Source organism: Odontesthes bonariensis, chromosome 5, assembly GCF_027942865.1.
Source record: "Odontesthes bonariensis isolate fOdoBon6 chromosome 5, fOdoBon6.hap1, whole genome shotgun sequence".
In the NCBI taxonomy this organism is placed as follows: Eukaryota; Metazoa; Chordata; class Actinopteri; order Atheriniformes; family Atherinopsidae; genus Odontesthes; species Odontesthes bonariensis.
This window is the reverse complement of record NC_134510.1, coordinates 32,847,754-32,873,859: the sequence shown is the minus strand read 5'-3', so window position 1 is coordinate 32,873,859 and position 26,106 is coordinate 32,847,754. Positions and strand designations below refer to the sequence as shown.

General features: G+C 38.5%; 2 protein-coding genes across 2 annotated transcripts; both read right to left on the bottom strand.

Annotated features, from left to right (window-relative positions):
* Positions 1-37: 37 nt before the first annotated feature.
* LOC142380361 (cathepsin S-like) lies at positions 38-11,404 on the bottom strand. The gene is made up of 8 exons (XM_075466149.1): positions 11,299-11,404; positions 8,815-8,939; positions 8,569-8,691; positions 5,267-5,419; positions 3,859-4,083; positions 1,655-1,820; positions 1,314-1,416; positions 38-788 (listed from the first exon to the last, which is right to left on the bottom strand). The coding sequence occupies exons 1-8, from the start codon at positions 11,315-11,317 to the stop codon at positions 689-691; spliced, it is 1,014 nt and encodes a 337-aa protein (XP_075322264.1). The 5' UTR covers positions 11,318-11,404; the 3' UTR covers positions 38-688.
* Positions 11,405-14,845: 3,441 nt separating this feature from the next.
* ctsk (cathepsin K) lies at positions 14,846-25,916 on the bottom strand. The gene is made up of 8 exons (XM_075466150.1): positions 25,813-25,916; positions 24,486-24,609; positions 21,916-22,038; positions 19,654-19,803; positions 17,964-18,182; positions 16,352-16,517; positions 15,907-16,015; positions 14,846-15,709 (listed from the first exon to the last, which is right to left on the bottom strand). Exons 1-8 carry the CDS (start codon positions 25,815-25,817, stop codon positions 15,610-15,612), a joined length of 996 nt encoding a protein of 331 aa, XP_075322265.1. The 5' UTR covers positions 25,818-25,916; the 3' UTR covers positions 14,846-15,609.
* Between the last annotated feature and the right edge of the window lie 190 nt (positions 25,917-26,106).

The window sequence follows — 26,106 nt, the reverse complement described above, 5'->3', positions numbered from 1 at the left end:
ATCTTTTCCTTAAAGAAAAACAACAAAAAAACCAACAGAATCTTGACTGTTTATTGAAGGACCTTTTAAGATTTTCATAAAAGTAGGTTTAGTTTGATAAAAGAGTCCGTACAAAATATAAACAAACCAAACGATAGCATCAGTTGCCAACAGGCAGCTTGCATATAGTATGTCTTTCTATCAACATGTTTACAGGATATTTACCAGGGAGACAGGTATTGATTTTATTCTTCCTTCTGTCGTAACAACTGACCAACAAGTCAATATTCCAAAGGGTCAATGGAAACCTTTCAGACAGTTTTTATGGCAGCTTTAACACACAAAGCCGAGACTTCAGCATCAGTCCAGCCACAACACAGGACGCAGATGTTGTAACTACTAAAGGCTGGACTGTCGGCTGGATGTTGTAAACCGATGAACACAGACATGCTGTGTTGTGACTGAGTCTGAGCAAGGAGCGCATCTGTCACTTTATCATAAACCAAACAAGAACAAAAAACCCACTCCCATTCGAAAGCAAAAAAATATACAGACTAAAAATATGGTCAGCGATTGTGTGCATTGAGAAAAGACGTAATCTCCACAAAAAAGCACAAAAGTTGGTGATTTTACACTTTAGTATTTGAAGTGTTGTAGAAAAAAGAACAAATGATTTACTATTAATTTTCCAGCAGTTTTCCAGCTACAGCTACATGATGGGGTAGCAGGCAAAGAGAGCGATGCCACACTGGTCTTTCTTGTTGCGTGACATCCGGATGTAGCCCTGGTCTCCGAAAGTAGCTCCCCAGCTGGATGTGGAGAGGAGAAAACAAAACGTGAATAGCAAGATTTCTGGGATACAGAATCAGTCATCGTCATACAGTTAGATACAGCATATGTTCCACAAATTTCAGGAAGCATTTAGGAATTACAGCTATTTAGTTTATTGAAACCAGTTTTTCAGGGGCTCAAATATAAGAAACACAGTGTGCTCTTGCTATTTCTATGAACCAACTGAGCAGGTAATGTCTGGAATCTTTATATTTTATATTTTGGAATATAAATAAACCGCCTGACACAAGCCAGCAAGGCAGCCGGTGTTTATCCGTTTGAGAAATTTGTGGAATTTTAAGTCAATATTCCCATGTCAGCAAAATACCCAAAGTCTGAGCACAGCAAAACAACTGAGCTGCTTGTTGATAACATTAACTTCCTGCACAGCTCGGGCTTCCCAGTTTCACTTCTTGCTTTTTCTACAGCAGCGAAAAATGCAACAAGCAAGAAAAACCATGGTGGAAGTGGTTCCATTGAAGATTAAAGAGATAATGTCTCACCTGTTCTTTACCAGCCAATAGTCTTCCCCGTTCAAGGTGCCGTAGCCCACGGCTAACACAGCGTGGTTCACATTCTGGGAGCAGGATGGGTCATTGTATACTCCTGAACAGGTAAAGGGTTAGAAAATCATTTTTTTATTAGGGTAAAACTTGTTCAAGTAAGATTGATAATCACAATTATAATTGGTAATAACTTGAACTTTGTTATTAGTAAATGCAATAAACAAATAAATCTTCCAACCTTCTAGTTCACATCCACACATAAAATATCAGGATTTTTAATATCTGAAGTTAAACATAAAAATAAAGACAGCCTGTGGAGCTGATGGTGTATAACTTACCGCTCCTGTAGAAAGCAAATCGGGGCCGTGTGGCATCAATACCCACTGAAATTGGTCCAATGGTGGCAATCGCCTGCTTCAGAGCCAACTCATCCCCCTCTGGCAGAAAGCTGTATCGGGAGCAGTTGGCTGCTCGGTATGAGGGGTTGTAACGGCACTGCTGATCCTGAAGTGAGATGAAAAACTAAATTTAAAAAACTGAAAAAAATGATTGAAGCATCAGATATAACTAATATGATCAAAGAAATCTAAGTATCTAATTACTGCGTATAAGCATTGTTTGGGATGTTGGCTCTATTAGTCGAACAAGAAGTTCTTTACTGGATATTATTTTATCCTAAATGGAGCAAAATGATGGAGCAAAGTTGAGTCCTAAATTCCTGATTGTTTAGATAATGCAAATGACACTTAATTATTTCTTTATGATAAAAATGAACCTAAAATTAGTTTCAAAACCTGTTTTGCTAATTTTTTAAAAGTTAAATTGTGTCATTTTACATCACAGATAGTTTTTTTTAAAATCTATTTTTGGTTGAACTAAAACCACGACACCTCCGCGAGGCCGGAACAGAAATGCTTTCCTCCTCCACACAACAGCAGCGAACCGGCAGAAGCCTGCAGGACAAACATGTTGTCCGCTCTGATTAATTTATTGTTGCTCCAAAGAGACATTAACAGCAGACCACAGACAAGTGAAAAGAGTGTTGCTGTCTACAGCCTGAAGGGTCAGACTTAACTTTGTGTTACTGTTCAAACACCCACATTGTTGTCTCATACAGGAATTTGTGAACTGAAACACTGACTTTGCACTGGATTCTTACCTATTCCCACTGAAACTTGAATATGAGTAAACCAAAAATACTAAATTAACACTCTGTCCTCAAGCTAATGTATGTTTGGAGAGCACTGACTTACTGTATATAGATTATATGGTGCCGTATTGTTTTTCTTTTTTTTTATGAAATAACACTGTGAGGGATTAACACATTTTAAACGTTGCAGTGTCTCGGGCTGCAACTAACACTTGTCCAAATGTTTTTTTAATGACAATCCAAAGACATTCAATATAATTTGTTATCTCTTCTCAACACTTCGCTGTGCAGCACCAACAGGTAATCTCGTCGTAGCTGTCTTAACTTCCAAAGGAGTTAACAACTTTACTCTCAAAGTTGTTCGATTGAGTCTTGTCAAAAATGGGCGACGTTGGCCGCATGTGCTGGATTATGTGGCAGAGAATTCTGTAGTGACTCTGACGTCAGTATAATTACTGAGTAACAGTACATGTATGTAGAAACATGTAAAAAATGCAGTTAAAAGGGTCCCCACTGGCATTATCTATGGCACCTAAACTGGCTCGTAGTAAGTCAATTACTGTCAGCACCTGTTGCAAAACATATCTTCCCTACACATCTTTGCATCTCTGTGTCCACTCTGTAGTTTTCTAATGAAACTGAGGCCAGCAAGTTATGATTTTTGTAGGTTTTTAGACTTGTGAATGCGTTGTCATACAAAACCTGAAAAGTTCTAAAAATTAGTTGAGCGTTTTGATAAGTGTCTTTGGCAAGACACAAGTGGTGTTTTTATGTTTTCTTACTTCTAATCACCATAAAGCGTGGGGTTCTGTGTAGTATTCATGAGAAATCAGTGTTTTATTTGAACACAGCATTTGAAAATGAATCCTGATGTGTGCGCTAAGCTACAAGCTACTGCAAGCTAGATTTCTTGCCCTCTAAAACAACTCAAACCTGAGAACAATACTGTGACTAATCACACTGCATCACTTATGCATCAGACAGTTCTTTATTTTGTTAAAAGCAGAATGTCCGTGTTGCAACATGTTCTGCTGTCTTTTGCAAAACATCTGGGATTGCAACATCATGTGGCAACATGGGCCGTGTTGCGCGTACCCAGTATGTGTAACTGCCTGAGGCAGAAGAGACGCGGTGTAACAATTCACAACGTAGCGCTCACTTGAACCGCTGTGAAGTTTTTGAAGTTTTGGTTTTTTCAGACGGTGAAAAATGAGCTCTTCTCATGCCCTTCTTCAGCGTAGCTTTTAGCTTGACTCGTCTATCAGGAAACATTTCTTCTTTTTTAAACTAAGAGCGCATTGACTACTTCCTGTTGCTGGTAAGTTACTGTGTACTCATAAATACCTCACACAACCACATATCAGAAAACCAAAATATCTGGAATTTACTCACCCTTCCAGCATATGGGTATGACGCGTCAGAATCGATGCCCTGGTTGTCGATGACGTATTGGAAGGCCTTGTGCATGTAGCCCCCATTGCAGCCGTGGTTTCCATATCTGCCGGAACAATCCACCAGATTTTGGGGACTGAGATCCACCAGCTTTCCTGTTGTCTTGGCTAACTGGCCCTCCAGGGCCCCTGCAGCACTAAAAGCCCAGCAGGAGCCGCAGGCCCCCTGGATTTGAAAGATTGTTGTTACTTCAATTCAATTCAATTCATTTTTATTTATATAGCGCCAAATACAACAAATGTCATCTCAAGGCACTTAAATAATAAAGTCCAATTCAAGCTAATTGGAATTCAATTAATTGTAATCATAATTATTCATAAAATAATCCAATTCGTTCATATAGAGCCAATTACTTGAATCATATGCACAATCCAACAGCAAAACATATTCACAGCTTTTCATACTGAGACACAGCATCACATAAATGAATCCTGATAGAAAACATCGGATGATACACAGAAATGTGACAGTAAATGTCTTTAAATGCACTTTAAATGTGTGATTCTGTGACAGGAATCTCTACAACGCTAAAAAAAACACTATTTAATCAATAAACCCTATGGTATTTTAATACGGCGGCCTTTCTGCCACCGCCATATTAAAATGGAAATTGTCTAATAGTCTTGCTCTTCGTTTTATGCACATTTCCATGTTTGGCTGCACAACGTTTGAGTTTGCAAAGACAAAAGCCAGCAGAGAGTCCAGTATGGTTTAAGAGGTTAAAAAATTCTACTGACTGCCAGAGAAAATGTTCTGTTCGTCAATTAAATGGGATATATTCAACATTTTGCAAAGACGAGAAGGAATGCCAGAATCAATACTTGAGAGTCTCTGACTGAACAATACTCATCTGAGCAGTTTGTAATACACTGGGCCAGAAAATCTAAATAAAAAAAAGATCATAAAGAATTTCAAAATTTTGTAAGAGATGTGGGAATGATTCCTCTATTCTTTGATAATAAAAAAAAATACAAATAATAAAAAAAGTGGAAGATCCTGAAAGTTTTTCTTTTGAAAATGTTGATGAGAATATTTTATAATATTTCAAATGTACTGCTGGTCAAAGGTAAGTCTGAGGTTTTAAAGCATGCGAAACAGTGATTTCACACCTTTTATGCACCCCCTTCTAAAAGTGGATGTGGTGAAAAACTTGCTGAATTAGCAGTTATGGGTTTGAGTTTCTGTGGTAAAGCAGACTGAAAGAACAGGGAACGGGATGAATGTGGGAAATGACACAAGGAAGGACAACTTGACTGAGTCACGATGAGCTTCTGCTTTGACCAATGGCACCAATGCATGATTATTAGACCATGGGTTATATGTTAAAATGCTTTTTCCATTTCTTTACCTGCATCTTAACTTTTGTCACATAGCCCTTCTGTCTCCAGTCTACAGTGTCTGGTACATCAGAGCCAGAGGCCCCTGCGAAGGGAGATGGCGCCCTCTGGATGTCAGTGGGAGGACGGAGCGTAGCAAACGACTTCAGGATCTCCTCTTCTGTCTATTGACATTAAGGAGAAGGGCAAATCAGGTTATGTTTAAGAATGGTAGGAAATAACTTTTATTTGGTTGTAACTACATACATTTTCCTTAATTTCATTTCTATTTTTCGAGGGAAATGTGTTTCTGTTTTTTTAAATGTTGCCTTTCATTTTAAGGTTCCATTTAATACTTTTAAAACATTATGTGGTAAATCCTAAAGCTTGAAAAAGGTTTTTTTAAGACCCAAGAAAAAGAAGTCCAGTTGCCCTTTTTCAAGCTCTGAGAATTATCATGACCTGGATGACTGAGAGTCTACCCATAGCTGGCAAATATTTTTTAAATCTTTTTTTGTTCTTTTTAAATTCTTTCAAATGCTTTTTGTAATACTTCCCTTAACTTTGAAATAGTATTTCACCTTTTTCCAGTTAATTCTAGTGTGTTTTAGCTCCTGAGATCATTTTAGCATCTTTCAGCCATTAATTTTTCTACTTTTCTTTCAATTTTACTGCTCTCGTCTGACTAATTTTGAGCAATAATCATAAAACAAAGAAAAAAATAATAGAATAAAAATGGAGAAACATTTAGAAATGATTAATCAGATGGCCAAAAACTCAATGAACGGTAGAGAGAATGTATAGATATGTGTTTTCTGACCTTTACTGTAAGACATTTACATGCCCCGCTGAACTAAAACATGAATTTGAATGAATTAATGAATGTTTGAATTTAAAATGTACTGACATTTTCTCCAACCACATATAAACGAGATATAATAATGATCAGCTCACTCTTAATGTTCCTGTTCAGGACACTTTTTCATTGTTAACAACCAAAAGATAACAGCTGTATTTAAGTCTTTATTCCTGTGGCTGATCAGTATAAATCAACAACTGCTATCTCAGGCTGGCAGGATATACTTTAATGCCTCTGGTAAAATTCATCACAGTACAAAGAGTAAAGGCAATGAGGTCAGCCAGATAAACATGATTCTTTTTTTTATTATTTCATTACCTTTAAGCCATCTGAGCTCAATGTGAGCTCTGTTTACTTGTTCTTTAGTCTGAGAAATCTGCTATATTCTTATAGTGCAGATGAAGTCAATAAACCAAAAGGGTGGACAACGATTTTGTCTGAGCATTACAAAACTATCTCCAACACAGACTGAGGAGAGGCAGGTTAAAGGGCACAGACCAGATACCGCTTCTTTTAATATTCCAGTGTGCTGCCTGAGTGCTGTAGTCAATCATTAAGTTAGACCAGAATACACTGTAGGCTTCACGTGATTCGAATGCATCCTAGAGGGATTGATCAGTGGTCAAGCTGAGAACAGGAATCATTTCATTACTTTTGTTGGGTCTCAAAGGCCAGAGTCAAGAAACTGCAGCCTCTCAGGAAATATAAGGAAATAAGAACAAAACGGTAAAGGATAAAGCCCAGAGCTCAGCAGCAAAAGTTTCTTATTTACATTCTGCATGGGGTTAAACCAAAGACACTGTAATTTATTTTCTCACTATATGTAAAGTTTTAAAACACTTCAACTATGTTTAGCTACACTTTGATCCTCTCAAATTTCAAATTACAGTTAACAACTGAATAAAGATGAATAAATGGCTCTGCAAGCAAAAAAAGGCAGCTTGTAACTCAAATGTGTAATTTTTTCCCTACATTTTCAAACTCTGTACACAGTGACACAACATTTGGGGTCTGCGGGCAAGGGGCGAGACTGGTATCAGAGGTATTCTGATTTCTATTTGTATTCCAAGAAGCATCCTTTTAAATTCATCTGCATTGATCAAAAGAAGACACTTGGAACAGGAAACCTAAATATATGTTTTCCAGTTATCCGCCAAGAAATATTGGCTGCTGTGCCCAGATTTAATTTTCCATCTTAAAAGGTCAGTGTTTTAAAAAAAGAACTTGGCACTGGGGTTTTAAGATGAACATTAAACACTGTGGCTGTAACAGTGAGTATTTATGATTAGTCCTGTGCTTTAAGCTCTACATATTCTAGTCTATATTTCTAGTTATATTACAACAAACGTTGAGGCAGACTGCTAACACAAAGCCTTTAGGAAACCTTGGAGGTCCAGCTGCTCTCTACAATGTGAGGTTTGCTAGCCTAAAAATACACAAAACCATTCTTCATTCTAGTCTAGTGTTATCTATTTGACATCCTGGAACACAGTCTGAGTTTCATCCTCTCTTTCTTTCTTTCTAATCCTCTTTTTCTTCTTCTGTTTGGCAGGTGGCATTTAACATTTAAACGGGAGTACAACAGCCTCTCGCTCTCCTCTTCCACCAGACTTCTGCAACCTCTCTGTATATGGGCTTCACAAGCATGTCTTCATCTTATAACATTATTCTGGCACATGGGGGCAGTCAGAAGTATGCGGAATAAAAGGAGCTGCTCCTGGTTGTGTTGGTACTGTTATTGGTCCTTTAGATTTGGTTGCTGCGGAAACAACAGAAATCAAAGCGGACAACGATCTGCTGTAATGTCTTGTTATGTGAACTTTTCACCTGTTGTCTTTGCTCTTTTGTTTTTGGCACTTTGTCCTCTCTGTTACAAAATTTGCTGTTGTCACCTACTCCTGGCTTGTGCTAACTTTCAACCAGTCCACATTCAACCTACTTGTCGCATTATCTCATTATATCAAGTCCCTCTATGTTGACAAAATATCCTAAATCTTTAAATCTGAGGGACTGAATTATTTCACTCTGCAGGCATAAATGCGCCCATACTCCCCTGACTGCAATACTGTGTGTACCGGTGGTCAATTAGTATATAAGCTGCACTCTTCTTACTGCCAGTGCCATATCCTCATAGCTCTACACGCGTTCCAGTTGACTTTTCTTGTGTTTTCACCTCGTAAACTTGTTAAATAACTATTGCCTTAATCTAAACCTTATCTGACAATGTTGCTAGGGTTAATGTCTTCCCCAATACGTAGCCTTTTTGGTTGCCTCTTGAATTGATTTGCTTTGATTGGACAGATTATCTGTGAACTCACTGTATTTCATCCAGCCTGTCTGTCGTGTTGTTGATACCATCATTTCTATGCAGATTCTAGCCACCCTGGTAACCTTTCGGTATCATTACTACCGTGGTTATTAATGAATAAAAATGATGTACTTCAACAAAAGTCACAGAACAGGAGAGTGTCTCACCATGTCTCCCATGAAGTTCATGCTCAGATCGTAGGTATGAAGCCCCATTGAAGCTTCCAGGTTGTGCAAGGTAATAAGCATCAAGTTCTTCTCCCACAAGTCCCTGCGGCGCACATCCTCCTCCTTAACGTGGTCATAGAGAAAGAGCACACAACGCCAAATACCGTATAAGTGAATGATAACTTTACATATGGAATGTGTGCTTACAAACTATATATTTGCTACCGTCCTTCTTTAATCCCGTACCTCAGTTTGGTACATCTTTCCATGTGTCTTCTTCCACAGGTCCCAGTGGGCATCCAGCCTGCTCTCAAACATGGCTGCTGCTCCCACACACATGGAGACGAGCAGCAGGCTCCCCAACACCAGGCCTGCAGACAAGCAGAGAACACAGGATGTCATCTGACCTTTGATGAGATGGATGCAGGCTCACCCGGCGCGAAGCCAATCCGTCTGGCAGAGATCAAGCCTCGAGGCAGAAACAGAAGAATAGTTTTCACTTCACAGAAACCCACATATGGAGAATCAACTTCTCAGTGACTCCAGGTCAGACACGACAAAACATTTTCAGAGTGGCATCAGCTCTTCAGAGTTCCAATCTCTTTTCTTAACGAGCAGTTGTTGAGCAACTTCTCTCTGTTTAGTTATCAAGTGTCACTTTATCAAGAAGAAGATTTTTTTCTTTTTTCTTTTATGTAAGTGAACCTCTGCCTGTCGGTTAAGTAATAAAAGAGCGACTGCACCTATGAGTCATACCTAGCACTACTTTTAACAACCACAAAGTGAGATTGTGGGTCATCATAATTGCCATGTGTAAATTAACAAAAAAGAACGATTGTAAGTCAGAGTTTGTGTCAACTATTTGCAATTTATTTCACTTTTATGTTCATTGGCTTTTTCCCGGTTTTTAAAGGGAGAACAGTCAAACATTTTGGGTGTTTTTGCATCAATTAAATGATCTTGGAATTGTCATTACAGTTGCACCGTGTAAAAGAAAGCAGATAACAGCCCCAAAATAAAATAACAAATAGGATATTTACGTCATTACTGGAGAGGGAAGTTTGGAGGATCATTTTGTGAATCTTCACTTTTCCAATGAGAGCAAATACTCACCAAATAAACTGCAGAGACTGAACTGAATCATATGAAAGTTTGCAAAGTGAGTTCCAGTGAATTCTACTGAGAATGATTCAGAGTTTATATGCTAACATTTAGGATAAACTTTTTATTTCATACACTATGAAGTATTTTCCAGTGCTGAAACAAACTTCATCGCTTCAGTAAAAAGCGTGCGAGCAGGTCTTATACCCTCGTGTGGTTTTCACTGGAAATGTTTTGACATAACAGGAATGTCGGTGGTACCAGATACCTGTACACATCCTGTTGTTGTTGACAAGTCTGGCTGTGTGCCATAACAAACCAGAATAACTGACAATTACCTTTATGTTTCCATCAATTCAAAATTCTGAAAAAAACTTTTAAAAAAACATTGACTGCCAACGTCATCTTTAGTTGGCAAGAAGCAATTTTATTGTCAACTTAAACAAACAAACAGATAAATAGACATAGTATGCATTTGGTTTGAGTATCAACGGTTTCCCTGATGTGTTCACTGTGTTTTAACTAGATTCGATATCAAATTATGAGTCGGTTATTTTGCTGATTTTTCAGTTTATAAAACACAAGACAACAATGAGAAGTATAAATCACAGTGTTCATATAACTGTCAGTCAACAACCCCACACAAAGTTAAAGGTAACAAAATACTTTTAACTTTTTTCAAGCATCTTATCGTATGTCTGTGTTGATTTTGAGGCAGTCCAAAGGCAGCAGTCTTCAGTATCACTTCTGCAAAATTAAATATGATTGATATGCATCCACAAATGAGGCAACAGACTGGTCTTATGACCAGAGCTGAAACTAATGAGCAAGCAGGAAATATAGTGGTGTCACCTGCTATTATTAAGGCCAACTAGTTACACCTGATATACTGGAAGATGATGCTGAACCTAACAGATTCATAAAGAGAGAATCAAATGTAGACTGTTTGTTGAGTCCACGTATCCACACTGAAATCTCTGTGAAGCAGGGGGCCCATTAACGCTAATTTGCAGCCTGATAATGCCTTTGTAAAAATGTCCTCGACTCAGTACTAAAGCTCCACGAGTGTTCCAAATCTATCAATGTTTATGTGTGGATTTTCACCAGTTTGAAAGTCAGGTGAGTGGATTTTTTCAGTCACTTAAAGGGGGCCTATATTAGTTAAGTGTGTGGCCAATGAGCAAGCTGCTGGACTTTAAAAAGAAAAAGCTCGATTGGCTCATTTATTTATCCAATTTTCAGTTCCTTAAATACGAAAGGAGTGTTCTAAGAAAATTATATATTTCTAACGTTTTAACTGAAAGAGTATAAAAGCCCAGAGCTTCTAACAAGTGTACTAAATGTGCTAAAGTTATATTTGAACGATTCTATCGTCCTAACGTCATTACTAACCACTTTACCTCAGTTTGACTATGTTATAACGACATTATCGATCTTTTTCCATAGCCTCGATAAACAAAACCACCTGCAGCCTGGACACAAAAGAAGCTACTGGAAAACACTAAAAACGAAACTAAAAGAAAAGAAAAGAAAAGAAAACTCGCTTCAAATCTATTTCTTCACGGCTCACCTCGACTTAAACAACTTTAACAGGTTTGATTAAAGCGGTTAGAATATCGTTCCACTTGCCTTTTTCAGTCGGACTCATCGCGTCTTATTCGCTGAACTTCCTCTGCCTGTACAGTATTTTGCTGGTTGGTATTTATGAAAGAAAGGGTCACATGGTATATTGCACTTCTTCCTCTTTTGAAACAGAAAGCTGCCTCGCGCTGATGTGTTTGGTAACCACCTCAAGTTCAGTGCGCGAGAGAGACTTTACCAGGAAGTTTTTTTGTTTTTTTTTAGGGTAGCAACCTGAAAGACTAAAACACTAAAAAAGAAACAACAGAAAAACAAAATGTATATCAGAATTTCATTATTAATCTTGAAGATGAGATGATAACCTAAAACTGCAGGTACTCAGCAGGTAGAGCGAAAGGTGATTAAACTTAGTGGCTGGAAAGAATGGAATCAGATAGCATCCCTTTCTCTCCTGTGAGCAGAATTATTCTTTTGGCAGCCAGCTCTTATTCTTTGCTGAGAAGAAGAGAAATTTTGGTGGAATAGAAAAGGTCAGGGAGGTTGCTACAGATGACCTGGCGAGCACTGCAACGATCTTGGATGTCCAGTCAGTATAGTTCCAAGTGAAGGTCAAGAGGCATATCTGACCTGTGAGGGGCTCTGGGTGAAAGGTCTGCTTGGGAATTCAACATTGATGAAATGTTTTAATCATACTTATTTCTTGTTGGGTTTCATAAACACATACATTAAAGGCTGACACTATGTGGCAACAAGCTATGAATGTAAAAATCAGTCATAGTATTTCTGTCGTGATATTATCGTCGGACTTTCTGAAGTAAACCAGAGACACTTTTTCCAATTTGACCAATTTCATACAACATCTGAACCCTTTAATCCAATATTTATGGGTAAAAAAAAACAACCCTAATGTATTTAAATGTTAGCAACTCGTTTAGGCTTAGCATCCTAAATATTCAGTACTAATTAACCGAAAGAAGCCTTAGAGATAGTAGGTACTGCAGATTTTATTGCTTTTGGGAGAGGCAAGCAAGATTCAAACAGATTCGTCACCATATTGAAATGGCACTGTGTGTTTGACATATGTGTAACTGAAGCATTTCTGAGGTTGGTCTCACTTTAGACTTTAGAACCAGCTGTCCTTTAACAGCAATTCACTGCGTTCCTTTTCACTTCGTTTTTGAATTTTGTTTTATGTGAAATGTTGTGAAACGGTATATTTCAACACAAATCACTAACATTGAGCAGGTTCTCATGGCATAAGCCCCTTTCACACTGCGACCCGCTACCTTAGCGGGTCCAAATTGCACCTTCGACCCGCGTCGAGCAATGTGAACGCTTGGCGTGTTGGTGTAGCCTGACTACGTAATACTCACGATTCTAGTCAGAATGTGAGTCTGATACTGCTCAATAGAGATTTGAGTATGTGGCGTGTTTCAACAGAACCAGGAGAAAAAATGCCTCTTCGCTCAATTGGATAGACCTACAACCAATCAGAGCAACGTAGTATGTGACGTAGATTAAGCAACACACACTTGTTGTAGGAAGGACGGCAAAAACATATTTTCTATCGATAAAAGCCTTTATCACGTTCCTCTGTTCGTCTTTCAAAATGAATGCAATGTGGAGATCCTGTAGAACAGACTCGATGGCAGAATCTACACACCCTAGCTCTCCAGCGGCAGCCATGTTCAGCTCTTTAGTGACGTACTCGATAATGTCCCTGTTGATCATCTGTCCATCATCGTATAAAGCCCGCCCTGGCAATCTGATTGGTCCGACCAATTCTTGGTCGGGCATAATGATTTCCCAACTGAGCAGAGCCAGACCGAACTTCCCGACCAAAACTTTTATGGGCGGGGCTAAGTTCGGCTGGCACCCAGGCTAGTGTTGGTGACCCGTGTCGCCTGAAGCCGAGTTCAGGGGCCGTTGCCTAGTGGCAGAGCGTCACACGAAACACATAAAATGCTGGGCGTGTACAATGACGAAGGCACAAGCCATGCGTCGGAGGTAGGGTGAAATACACCTGTCTGCATCAAAATTTTCAAACAAACGATGGCGGGACACCTTGAGAACTTGTTTTTGCAATTGTATATGCAGTTCATGGAGATGTTACTTTACGGTGCATCTTGCTGCGTGGGAAACCGCGCTCTCCCATCTTTCTCGCCAGCCCTTCCAGCAGAGGTCCATCCTTCACCGTCCCCGACATGTGGCGGTAAATAACGTCCTCTGCTCGGAGGCTGAGGAGCTCGCGGACCTCCTTGTCTCCCCAGTTGGCCATATTAAAAAATGTCTCGAACTTGATGTAGGCTAAAACAGAGTGAAACTTGTCCTCACCTGTCGCTGTTGTTCTGAATCAGCTGTCCATTCTGTCTTTTAAACTCCTCACGTCACGCCACGCCCACGTCCAACCCGCGTCGATTGCGTTCACACCAAACTCGGCTCGGCAAAAAGACTAGGGTCCGACGCGGGTCGAAAGGCGAGTCGAGTTGACGCGGCAGCCCGGGTCGGCAGTGTGAACACAACAGCGGACACGCTAAATTCGCGAATTAAACGCGGGTTATTCGGCAGTGTGAAAGGGGCTATAAAAACCAAAAGCGGCAATGAGTGAGATTGAAAGTAAAAAGTCACAGAGATTCAGGAAAGAAAAATTGATGACTCATTTCTCTATCAACTGAGTACACTTCCCTTTGTTTCAAAGTTTATGTTAAGGTAAGCTTACAGAATGATGTTAAAAGTTTCAAGTTTAATATTCTACAAACACAAAAGCCATGTCTGTTTTTATCTCCCTTTTAACCACACAATAAATCAGTGTTCTATACACACACACACACACACACACACACACACACATACATATGCATATATATATATATATATATATATATCTCAAAAACTACAACAATTTCAACATAACTTGAGTTATGAATGTGTATGATTATTTACTAAGATGATGGCAGATTTTACACAACCTCAGAGAATGAACTGGGTTTCTGTGGAAGGTTTGAGTGTTAAAATGGACATTGTAAGCGATCCAATGTGTATCTGTGTTTAGATCCTGCCTGTTCGTGCAGCATTACTTGGTATGAAGGTAACAGCTTACGGATGACATCACAACATCTTTTTCTCAAGCGTCAGCAGGTTGTAACATAATATCGATATTTGCAAGTATGCTTTTTGAACCCAGATGTATTGAAATTAGCTGACTTGTCACCTAACGTGCTCTGTACTAGCGTGATTCAGGACAACTGCTGAATACCTCTTTTTGTAGATGCACTTCTGTTGTAATACTGACACTTTTAACAGAAGTAACTATTTAAAAGTGGAAACATTTGTTTCAGACTTAGATCACATGTCACTGTGGGTATAAGCAAGCTACGTGGTTGTTTAAGTTGCTTAAACCCTAACAATGTTATGTGTTATCATTCCTCAAAGTATAACTCAGTTTAACACCTCCAAGAGAATACCGAATCAGTTAAAGTGAAGGAATTGCTACTATCATATAATTAATAGGAATTCAACTCATCTCAACATTTTTGGTGCTGGCTATGTGCTGATTTTCCTTGGCCAAGCATTGAAAACTCCAAATGATTTATTCAACTTTAAAAGCCTTTATTCAATATCATAGAAAACAGCAATTTACGGTTTAATTGTTAAAAAAGTGCTGAACAGAACAAGAACAACAAAAAACCACACACGATTGAGACAAAAAAAAAACAACAAAAACTTTTTAACATTTTTAGGAAATGGACTCTCAAACTGCCAGAAATGGGAGCTCACATTGCCCAGCAATGTGTCCTTACTTCACACTACATGTGATTAAAACTAGAGACTGAAACTATCACTGACTACATTACAAACACTGAAGTATTTCTTTCCATTGTGCAGATTTTGTGGGGTTTTTTTGTAATTTAACTAGAATCCTGCAGAATTCCTGGGTAGGGTTACCAACACCAAACAATAACATGGTCTGGAAATACAAGACACTGAAATGGAGCTGATGATTGTTGAGGTATGTTGCTTTTGAGAGTAAAGCAAAGACCTCAAGAATTAAAAGTGCTTCATATAGAACCAAACATCCAAGTCAAAAGTCACATATTTTTGAGAACATTCAAATCCTAGACTCAACCCTTTTCCTCACTAGATGAGTTTTTTTCCCCAAATGAAAAACAGGTTCAATCTGAATGTTTTATTATTGTTTAGCAATTTAAAAAAAAGTGCAAGCGATGTGATATTTTGTTGCCGTGGTTACCGACATGTTTTAGTGAAATTTGAGAACATTTGCAAGTGTAGTTGTTTGTTTTCAGTAGTCTAAGCGCAGCCTCTTTGTCATCTCTGATCTTCTTCTGAGCTCTCTTCTATTCACATGACGGGGTAGCTGGCGAGGTTTGCGATGCCGCAGAGGTTGCCACGGTTACGTGCCATCAGGATATAGCCCTTCTTGCCCCATTGCTCGCTCCAGCTGTCAGGAAGAGACAAAATGTGGTGACAAAGATGTGAGATATCGCCAGGAGTCACACAGCATTTCAGTTTATCAGTTTGTCACAAGCAAGTGCAAACTGTCAAACATCAAATCAACGGAACACCATCAAACGACAGTCATTTCATTCGGTGGCCTTCAGAGCCACCTGATGCCGTTATACAGGTGATGAGCCCCACCTGTTCTTCACGATCCAGTACTTCTTTCCCTTGGTGCTCACTCCGTAGCCAACGAGAAGCACAGCATGATTGATGTTGTCTTTGTCACAGTTGGGGTCGTAGTAAACACCTGGGCACACGACAGACGAGAGGTCAGGAGGCAAACTGTGAGCTCAGAGACATTCCTAGAATTACATTATCTATCTTGTTTTTTAGATTGTGCAGCTTGGGACCTCACTGTAAGATAAGAACAACACAACTTTTGGATTAAAATAGCAGAGCAAAAGTTTAAAATGTGACCTTTTAATCATAAATTCTAACAATGCAAAAACTGGAAACATGGAAAGGTATTAAAGGCCTTTATGGCTGTGTTTAGAATTTAAAGACTCTCTTCTTTTTATTGAAATTATAACACTATCAAGTGTTGTAATTTGACACGATTAAAGGATGAGTCAATGTCACTGACCTCGCTGGTAGGACTGGAAGCTGCTCTGCTCGGCGTCGATACCCACGGACACTGGACCCATTTTGTAGAGTGCGACAGCCAGTGCATGCTCGTCCCCGATCGGTATCTCCTTAAAGCCCTTGCATTGGGCAGCCGTGGCTGATGAATTGTAGTGGCACGGCTCGTCCTACAGACAGGACAAGTTCAGTCATTAAAATTTGAGGGAACTACACCCATCCTTTCAATGTTTATATACTGAGGATTAGAAATGTCTAGATGCTTGGTACAGAGTTAGTGTAGAACTAAAAAAAAGAAACAAAGAGCATCAACTCTAGGCTTGAGAAACGGGTAAATGGACAGGGTTTTTCTTTTCTTACATTCTAGTAGATTGAACTGAGGTTTGTAAACCAAGTTAACTTTGAATAAGGTTCTATCAATAATAGATATCAATAACTGTATTCCAGAAATGTATCGTCAAAAATTGCTTGTTAGACCTTTATGCACCACATCTTGTCATTTAAAAGTCACATGGCCTTAGCACATGACATGGCTGATCACATTGCTGGTATGCAAACAATGGGTGCAGCCTTTAATCATTACTGTGCAGATGTACTTCCTTCTAAACCAAACAGACCAAACAGGAAACTCTGTTCTATGTATGGGACGGTTACCACCTCATCACTTCCCAAAAAAGCCAAAACACGTGCAGTTCATGAAATATTATATGGTTAAAATTGAGAAATGGGTGGTTTCTTGACATCGTTACTGTCAGTAAGCAACTGTAGACCCGTTTCAGTCTGTGTCTGCAGCGGAATGCTGATTTCTGGAAGTTTTCAGGACTTTCTTTGTTTCCTTTTTTCCTGGGCCAGTTAGTTCAACAACTAAATGAAAGTAGGTTGTGTCTAAAGTTAAGAAAATCCAGCAACAGAATCTTTTACGTTTTGGTTTTTAAAGAGATTCAAGCAAAATAAATTCAAGGTGTTTGTTAGTGAGCTCAGGTGCTTATTTTTTGGGGGAATGAACGTTCTCAAAACAGAACATCATTATTCAAACATAACATACAAACCATTGTATATGAAGTAAAACACTGATTGCATTATGCTACTGTAACATTAGAAATGTTTGTGGACAAACACTTACCAAATTTAAATTATTGAAACATTTGCCATATGACTTCTTTGTGTTTTAAAGTTAATTGCACCTTTTCGAGCTGCTTAGCATCAATGTTTTACTGTTATCGAATTAATTTGGTTTCAGGTGGGTTGCTAAAATAAAGACATCTATAAATGTTATTATGACTCACAAATCATCTAACTTATTCCTAAGACATTGTAATTAATATAAATTTATAGTGGAACAGCTTTTGCATTCATGTTTATGCCAAACATCCTGGTGATACTAAAGTAATATAGTTATTTAGTTGTGGCTTTTGGCCACAGAACAAGACATAACCTGCAACAGTATGTGTGAAACACATTTCAGGAAAGAAAAGAATAGACCTTTAAAATTAACCTTAAAAATTCACTAACAGAACATGTGCTTTTCTACAATGCTACCCATAAAATCTGGATTATGAAGGCACTTCTGAGTTAATAAAAGCTGCTGAAGCTAATCAAATGTGTGAGTTTCTCACCTCTCCTATATATGGATAGGCTGCCTCGGAGTCAATGCCACCATTTTCTCGCACATACTTGAAGGCATTGGTCATGTATCCACCTCCACAGCCGTCGTTCTCTGTGACGCAGTCCACCAGGTTTTGTGGACTGAGGTCCATGAGCTGCCCTGTCTTCTTGGCCAACTGGCCCTCAAGGGCCCCAGCAGAGCTGAAAGCCCAGCAGGAGCCACAGGAACCCTAAGGAGTGATTGAAAGACAGGGGAGTGAGGAATACTGATTGATGCTGTGTTGTGGCTGATAACAGCAAGAGGAAGTTCTGAAAAAAAAAGCATTGAACAGTAGTTCTGATTATAGATTATAGAGAAATGTGGGGTAAATCCATTTATTGATCCAGACTGTAATGCTCTTGTAACTGACGGTTTTCCAGTTCAAGGAAAATGTGAGAAAGATATTTGCATCTTATTAGAGCATAACTGCTTGATGAAAAGAGTCTTTAAAATAATAATAACAAGCAATCATTGCATTCTCCCAAATGCACACCAGGGGGCAGACTTTGACAACTTTAACAAATGAAGAAATTGAAAGAAATGAAAGGCAGTAACCCCTGAGAATTTGGTTTGTCTATGTATCAGCTGTTGGCTGATACAGATTTTTGCTTGTTTTAAAACGTTGAAAGTACAGATCGGCTCAAGGAAAGGTAGAGGAATGAATGGAGCATTGAAAGGGTGTTTGTGTAGCCAACAAACAACAGGAATGAGAAGGAGAAAATGAGCCCAGAAAGCTCAGACATAGAGGGAGCAGGCACATGAGGATTTAGAAGATATTCAAACAATTTCTTCCTGGACTGTTATGGGGAATGTGAGATGACAGGTCGATGAAGTGAACACGTTTGACAAGTACCCATCAGGTGCATTCGGAATACATGATGAAATGAGATATGGCTGCAGGAACATGGCATTTAGAATCTCCCTGTTTTGGGCTTAGATTAAACAGAGAGCAGCAGACTGCAGACAGGCTGGTAACGGTAAAGGTGGAGGAATTTCAGGGCTTTTCAACGACAGATAATTCAGTAATCCTGGACATGTTACTAAGACTGTTACCTAAAATAATGAAATGTATTTATCATCATCAGCTCAAGTGTTGCCAAGCTGCAGATACATAACCCCATTGCAATCATGGGGATTTCAACCGTTCTATTTCTTTTTACTTTGTTATTCTATTCATTAAGTTATTTGTTCTCAATAATGTCCGCTGCAACAACATGATTTCCTTCTGGGTATATATTAAGTATCATTCAACTCAGTTCTGTGTCTGAGGTCCTGGTCCTCAGGGCTGAAGGACAGACAGCCTATAAGGATGGAGGTGGAGAGGTCTTGTTATGAGGGCAGGAATGTGGGAGCATAGGCAGCTGTGCTGAGAGGCTTCGCTGTGGTGTGAACAATGAAAGAATGTGATGACCAGGGAGGACTCACCTTTGAATGATCTTCGGCATAGGATCACAGTCTGAGCCAGGTGTAAGAGGGCTCGCACATGTTGTGATTACAGGAGTGGTGACGTGTGGCCTTGCAACCAAACCTTAGTTAACTGCTCAACCTCATATGTTGTTGTTTTTTTGCCATTTTGTGGCAAACCCTCCAAGATTAAACAAATATCAAATATATTTATAAATATAAATATGATTTATAGTATAAGTGCTTTTTCCTCTGACCTGATTCTTCACTGGGGTCACCATGCCTTTCTTGCGGTAATCCAGAGTTCTGGGAAGCTTGAACCCCTTGTCACTCAGGGCGTGGTTGAAGTTGCGCTCGAGGTACTCTGGCACGACCAAGCCTCTCCTCTCGGACCATTCCTCTTCCGTCTGCATGACAAGAGATGAGGTTAACATCAAGTTTGATTCACATAATTAAAGAATGCAACTGCAGACCAAGTTTATACGTAAAAAAATGTTTAAAAGAAACAAAATGTGCAGAAAGGATGGTTTACAGGTTGTACTGTCCCATCCTGACAATAGATAAGACAGATTAGATGAGGGAAAAATATTTTAGAACAAGAACAGAAGAACACAGAGAGGGTGTATTTTTACATTTATGACAAGAACAAGTGAAAGGCAATATGGAAGTGGTGAGATTTGATTCAGCAAGCAGATTGAAAAGTATCTCCTGAGGGGATGGTTTTAACACAATTTACTCCAAAGTGAAAAATAATTTTTCATTGCACAAATGTCTAAAGGAATTAACGGAAGGATTGAATCACAGCAGAAAAGACTTAGAATGACAAAATTTGCCTTGTAGGAATTGGACAAATTTGTGATTCATTTGATTGCATTTAATTATGATTGTATTATACAATAATTTGGACTATAATTGGCTTGAACTGTGCTGGGATATTTGAAGTGCCTAGAGATGACATTTGTTGTGATTTGCAACCGTATAAATTAAACTGAATTAAATTGAAATGAATACAAGAAACTACAAGATTTACAGTAAGATGAAAGAAGAAGAAGTCAAAAAATGGATACGAAGATCAGCAGAAAATGAAATAAATGATTGATGAAGCATGACTTTTTTCTGTCACAATGAACTGCTGGTTATTAACATTTGAAAATGACTTTTTAAAAAAAATCTTCTATCACACATTGTTTTCAGCATTATTCAGTCTAAAAGCATAAAGAACATTAAAGGAAGGACAACAGACTATCTGCTGCTTCCAAACAAAAAGAAAATGGAAAGGCATCTTTCAAAGACAACCAGTTGTTCCGACACAAAACTGGCCAATAATTTAGAATTTAGATGTGTGCACATGTTCTGTCTCTAATAAATAAGCTGAAGCTCTGCAATGCTGCACTTTATGAAGCCTGCCCTCCAACAGTTTTTATTCACAGCTGGCATCTTAATGCTGTTATGACATGGCTCACTGGGCCGCAACATAAAGGGGAGACTGAACATAAGTTTTCCTTTTGTGCATAGTTAAAACACAGCCAGGAGTAACTTTCAACACACACTGTCAGCAGCAGTAGTGGTGACACCAGGCCACACCACGTATGCTTTATGCACTCATTTGCTGGTGCAGCTTATGAAACCAATTAGAACAATAAAGCCCATGCACCATCCAAAGACTTTAGCACTGCACTACAAAACCACTGAGGATACAGAGTGATGTAACAATGCAAAAACAACCATCAGTCTTACTGTAATATGAGACTGACTATGGCTAATTTAAAGACAATACACATAGCCTAACTGTGCTGCAACATGCATGAATTAATGGATCTCTGACAGTTTAGAGCTGGATTTCACTGAGTTATGTTGAAAATGGCCCATTGACAGCAGGGAAAGGCTCCAGGCTGTTATGTTTCACGATATGTTTCTGAGTAACATGGTCAAATGGATCCTTGTTTGGAAAAAAATCTACAATTGCAAAGGCTGATAGGCTATGCTCAGAACTGAGGACATGATATTTATGTCTGCATTGTGATGATCATATTGCCAAAAAAGTGTATATGCTACAGGTGAGAGATTACACAGACTTCATGTGCAACATCAGCCTATAGTTGCTTGTGGATTTTTTAAACTGTCCTCTCCATAACAGGTAAGGCTGATGATTTTGTTTAAAGAATATGTGACGTCCAGCTTTGATGATGAGCAGTATGAGCAGTGTTGAAGGATATGAACAAATTACTGATATGACTGTTTTAAGTGGAGGACTTGTTTTCTCTGGGAGCAGAAATGCATAATAAAGTGCACAACACAGATCAGGTAAAAGGGGAAGACATGAAAGAAGAAAAGCTGAGACACTCATCTTTGTCATGCATTGAATGAAATAAAAACACAAAAGAAAAGAGTTGACATCATGAATGTGGGCTGCATATCCTGGGATATTAGCAGTGTGATATCACTTTATTCTGGTATTACATAGAATGAGATACACGATGAAATGTGGTGTTGAGTATGCGGGGTTGCCTCAGACTCACCATGTCGGTAAACTGGTTCAACCCCTGGATGTAGGTATGTTTGCCCTGCGCTGCTTCCCGGTTGTGAGCTTCAACCCGAAGCTTTTTCTCCTCCCAGATGGCCCTGCGCATCACCTCTTCATCCTGACGAAAACAGAGAGAAATTTCAAGTCTTGATTTCAGTTCTAAAGCAAAAACTGGACTCCACAACTCCTTTACAGCTTGAGAGGGAATCCACGTTCTTTGAAATGTTTGAATGTGTTCTTCATTCTCGCTTTACTTTCAAGAAAATAAACTTGTTGACAAACTTCGACAAAAGGAAAATCAGCCCATCTGAACTTAGATTATGTGTTGAATGTTGAAATTATATCTCAACAACTGAACTATACGTCACAGCATACCTGCTCATTGTTTAATGAATGAACAGAAATTCAGTTCATCTTGAGTATTTTGATGATGCAGGAAAACGTTATTTAGACAAAAACGTATGTGAAAAAAAATCTGTTCAATTTAAGATATTAAATTGAAAGAGCAAAGACTCAGTCACACTGACATGGTACAGATTGGCTTTCCACTTACATTTTCCTTAATTGAATAATAACTTATCTTTTTGACATGAAAAGCTTCCAACTAAAACCATTTTGTACTTAGTGACTGTCGAATAAAGCTGACATATCAGGCTGCTTCATATGTGCAGTTGGGACAGAGTTAGACCCACATGCAGTTAGCATTCTTTTGCATTAGTAACCATAGAAATGGCCGCGGCTTCTAGTGTGTGAAAAACAAAGCTAAATTCCATCAATATCTTTTCATAATTCACCAGATATTTTATTTTTCCTGCCACAAATCGACTTCATAAGAAGCCTAACATAAGAAAAAAGAATCAATGACCTTCATTCCTTATAGTTTGTATTAACACCTGGCGGCTATTTGAAACAAATATGGGCAAACAGGTCAAATTTCTATGATAATTAGCAAATTGGAAAAAAAACAAAAACTTTTATTGCCCCATTTTATTAATCAGGCCAATTTAACCAGTCTACATTCACACAACTATCCTCCCTTGTAGAGCTGATACATGTGAATATTAAAATGTATCCACCATTCACCACTTTCAGCTTTTGTTCAGTTTCCACATTTAGCTTCTAGTCTTAATATGATAAGAAGATGCAGCCAAAGAACTTGGATGACAAACCGAAAAACAAACTATGCTCTACAGAGGGTTTCAGCAACCATAAGCATAACTGTAATAATACTGATATCCATTTCAGCAATGAAAACTGCAAAGGCAGCTAAATGACGGTGTCCTATTATTACTATTATTATTATTATAACCTGAGGATTGTTTGAGGAATGCTAATTAAAATCTGCACGAGAGAAAGAAATATGCAATATGCTTATTAAACAAGAATATGAATATATGTTAAACTACATCATGAAAACAGGCTCCCCTCATATAATTTATACATGCATTTACAAAGAGCAGCAAATAAAGTAACAAGAACCCTCAGGTTTATATTCTGTGTAAGAATTTAAGCATATCGACCTGCACACATCCATTTGTGAGTAGAAGTGGAAATTTTAGCATCAGCGGAATAATGAGTCATGTTTGAAGGGAGTTTCCCTCGTTGGGAATTTCTGACACCTGCTCAAGTGATACACCATCAGAGCAAAACATGACCTAAATTAGCAACCAGACAAATGGCAAATGGGCTGATGATACTTTTCTCTCACTATTTCAATCATTCAGCCAATGACTGAAAATTAAGTATTTGTGAGATTAGGTCCCAAAAAATAAAAACTCAAAGTAAACTAAGTGACAATGTCTGGATTTGGAAGTTAGCTTTTATGTATTGCTTGGAAAAGATGACAGACATGAAATATTGTGTTTGTCCTGCTTTACTTTTGCCTCCATCTGTTTCAGTTCCACTGCGGGCCAAAACATTAAAGTAGAGCAACCAGTGCTGGCTTCACATTTCTTATTTTTCCATCTGACATTGTTTCCCTCAGAGTTTATAGTACAGAGTTATTGTAAGTGTGATTAAACAGCACTTGTAATGAGACACACAGTTAATGAAGAAAGACACTGCAGAGTGAGTCAGCATTTAGTTTTACCTGCACTGCTGTGTTAATACTTCAAAAACACACACACAGCACTCGCTTGTGAAGGAACTTCTATTGTGACAGGTTCCAAATGTCACTATTCATGATTTTTTACAATTTTAGTTTGATTTGAAAGGAATAAAACACCTCTAGACCAGAATAAACACAACCAAACTGAAAGCGCTATATTTTAAGAAATACTTTAACACATTTATCAATCTTTCTACTGCATAGTTAATTAATGCATGAGCAAAATGAAACATGGGATCACAGGGATAACTTGCTAATTTTCCTACATCATGAGAAGAAACACAACATCATATTCAGCTACTTTGCTGTTGGCTATTGACGACAGATTTATGCTACTGATGCTGAACATCAAAAATAATCTTCCATGACATTATTTTCCAACAGTTTCCTTGCTATGGAAAAATAATGTTCACCTCTGCCATCAAAAGCCTGACTTAAATGGTTTATGAGTTACTCACCAGGCTATTGTACTGTTTTTCGAACTTGATCTTCCATTGTTCCCACTGCTCATCCAGAGAGGCTCCATCCTGGGTCCCCAGAGCTGAGGCAATGAGCACCAGCAAGCACACACACGGCAACATCCTGAAAGTACAAATAAAAGAAAAAACATTACTTTTATGCAACAAACTCTGACTGAAATGACCATAGTTGCATTAATATTAATTAAATGCACTGTGGACAAGTTTACTTCTACATTATGAATACATTTTTTTTAAATTTATCACCATATCTTTGTTTTCCCCATGGGGTTTATCATCACATCATTATCTGGATCTTAGACATGTACAGCAGAGGGCTGAGACAGTTCCACGCTGTATTTCAAAGGAAAAGATCTGTTGATCTGTTTTAGAGGGAAAACCTGCATAACATCCAGTGACTCATAACACGTATCTTCTGGCCTGAAGTCTGTTTCCTCTGAGCAAGAAATCAAACTGTTGAAAAATAGAGAACTCCTTTTTTTTTTTAAGATAATGGTCATTATCTCTCAGTGGCTGCATACCAAGCACATGACTACCAGGTACCAGTAGAAGGCTCAAACTCAAACAAAATGTTTCAGTAAAGTTTTCTTTCTTATCAAACATGTATTTAAACACTTCCCCAGTACATACTTTGTCAAACTCACAAAGCCAAAAACTTCTTTTCTGCTTTGCAGCTCTCTACCTTCCTGCCATCTGCAACTCATAAAGACTCCACTGGTGTCTTATTACAATTTGCATTTTTGTCCAGTTTGCAGGACAGCCACTGACTTTAGTTTCTACTTTTGGCTGAGTAAACTTATAATCTGTGTGCTAAAAGTGTGCTGCTTTACATTTTCTGCTTCCTACGCACATCGATTACACCCAACATTACTTCACCTTTGGGTGAATTAATAGAAAGCTTTGTTTGTGATTGCAAAGTCTCAAATAATTTACAGTACGTGTGTGTGCTGCTCTGCAGATTTATGAGTTTCACTTCCAGAAAACCCAGCAACTGGGTCAAAATCATTCTCTAATCCTAATCTTATTAAGTCTAATTGCTTTCTTAGCTGGGGAATATACTCATGAATTTATCTCAACCAAAACTCAAAGGGTGGAAATCTTTAAAGTCAAGCTCACAGTCTTTACTGGGAAATCAGCGTCTGCAATGAAATGACTCTAGCTCAGTTTAGTAACTCTTGCTGTTCAGCCTTTAGAACAAAAAACAACATTTCACACTTATTAAATCTGACTCTAACACAAGCCCTGTTGATGACAAAGAGCTTGCATGAGTGGAATAAAACTGAAAATCAGCAGAAAACAAACTTACCTCATGATCAAAACGTTTGGTGAAGTTCTTGGAGTCTGACTGTGTGTTCGTCTGCTGCCGCAGTTTGTCAGTGGGTGAGTTTATATCTGCTGCATTTTAAGGAAGTTTAATGGAAACTCCAGGTTTGGGGAGGAGTTTTTTCAGGCAGGGCAAAACCTGGACTCAAACAGAACAAATCCAGATGATGTTTGGTGTCCGGTTACTGAGGCATTTATGTGGGAGAACTGCTGCAGCTGTTCCATGAAAAATATTTTGGACTTTAACGAAATGATGGGAAAACTAGACTTTATTCCT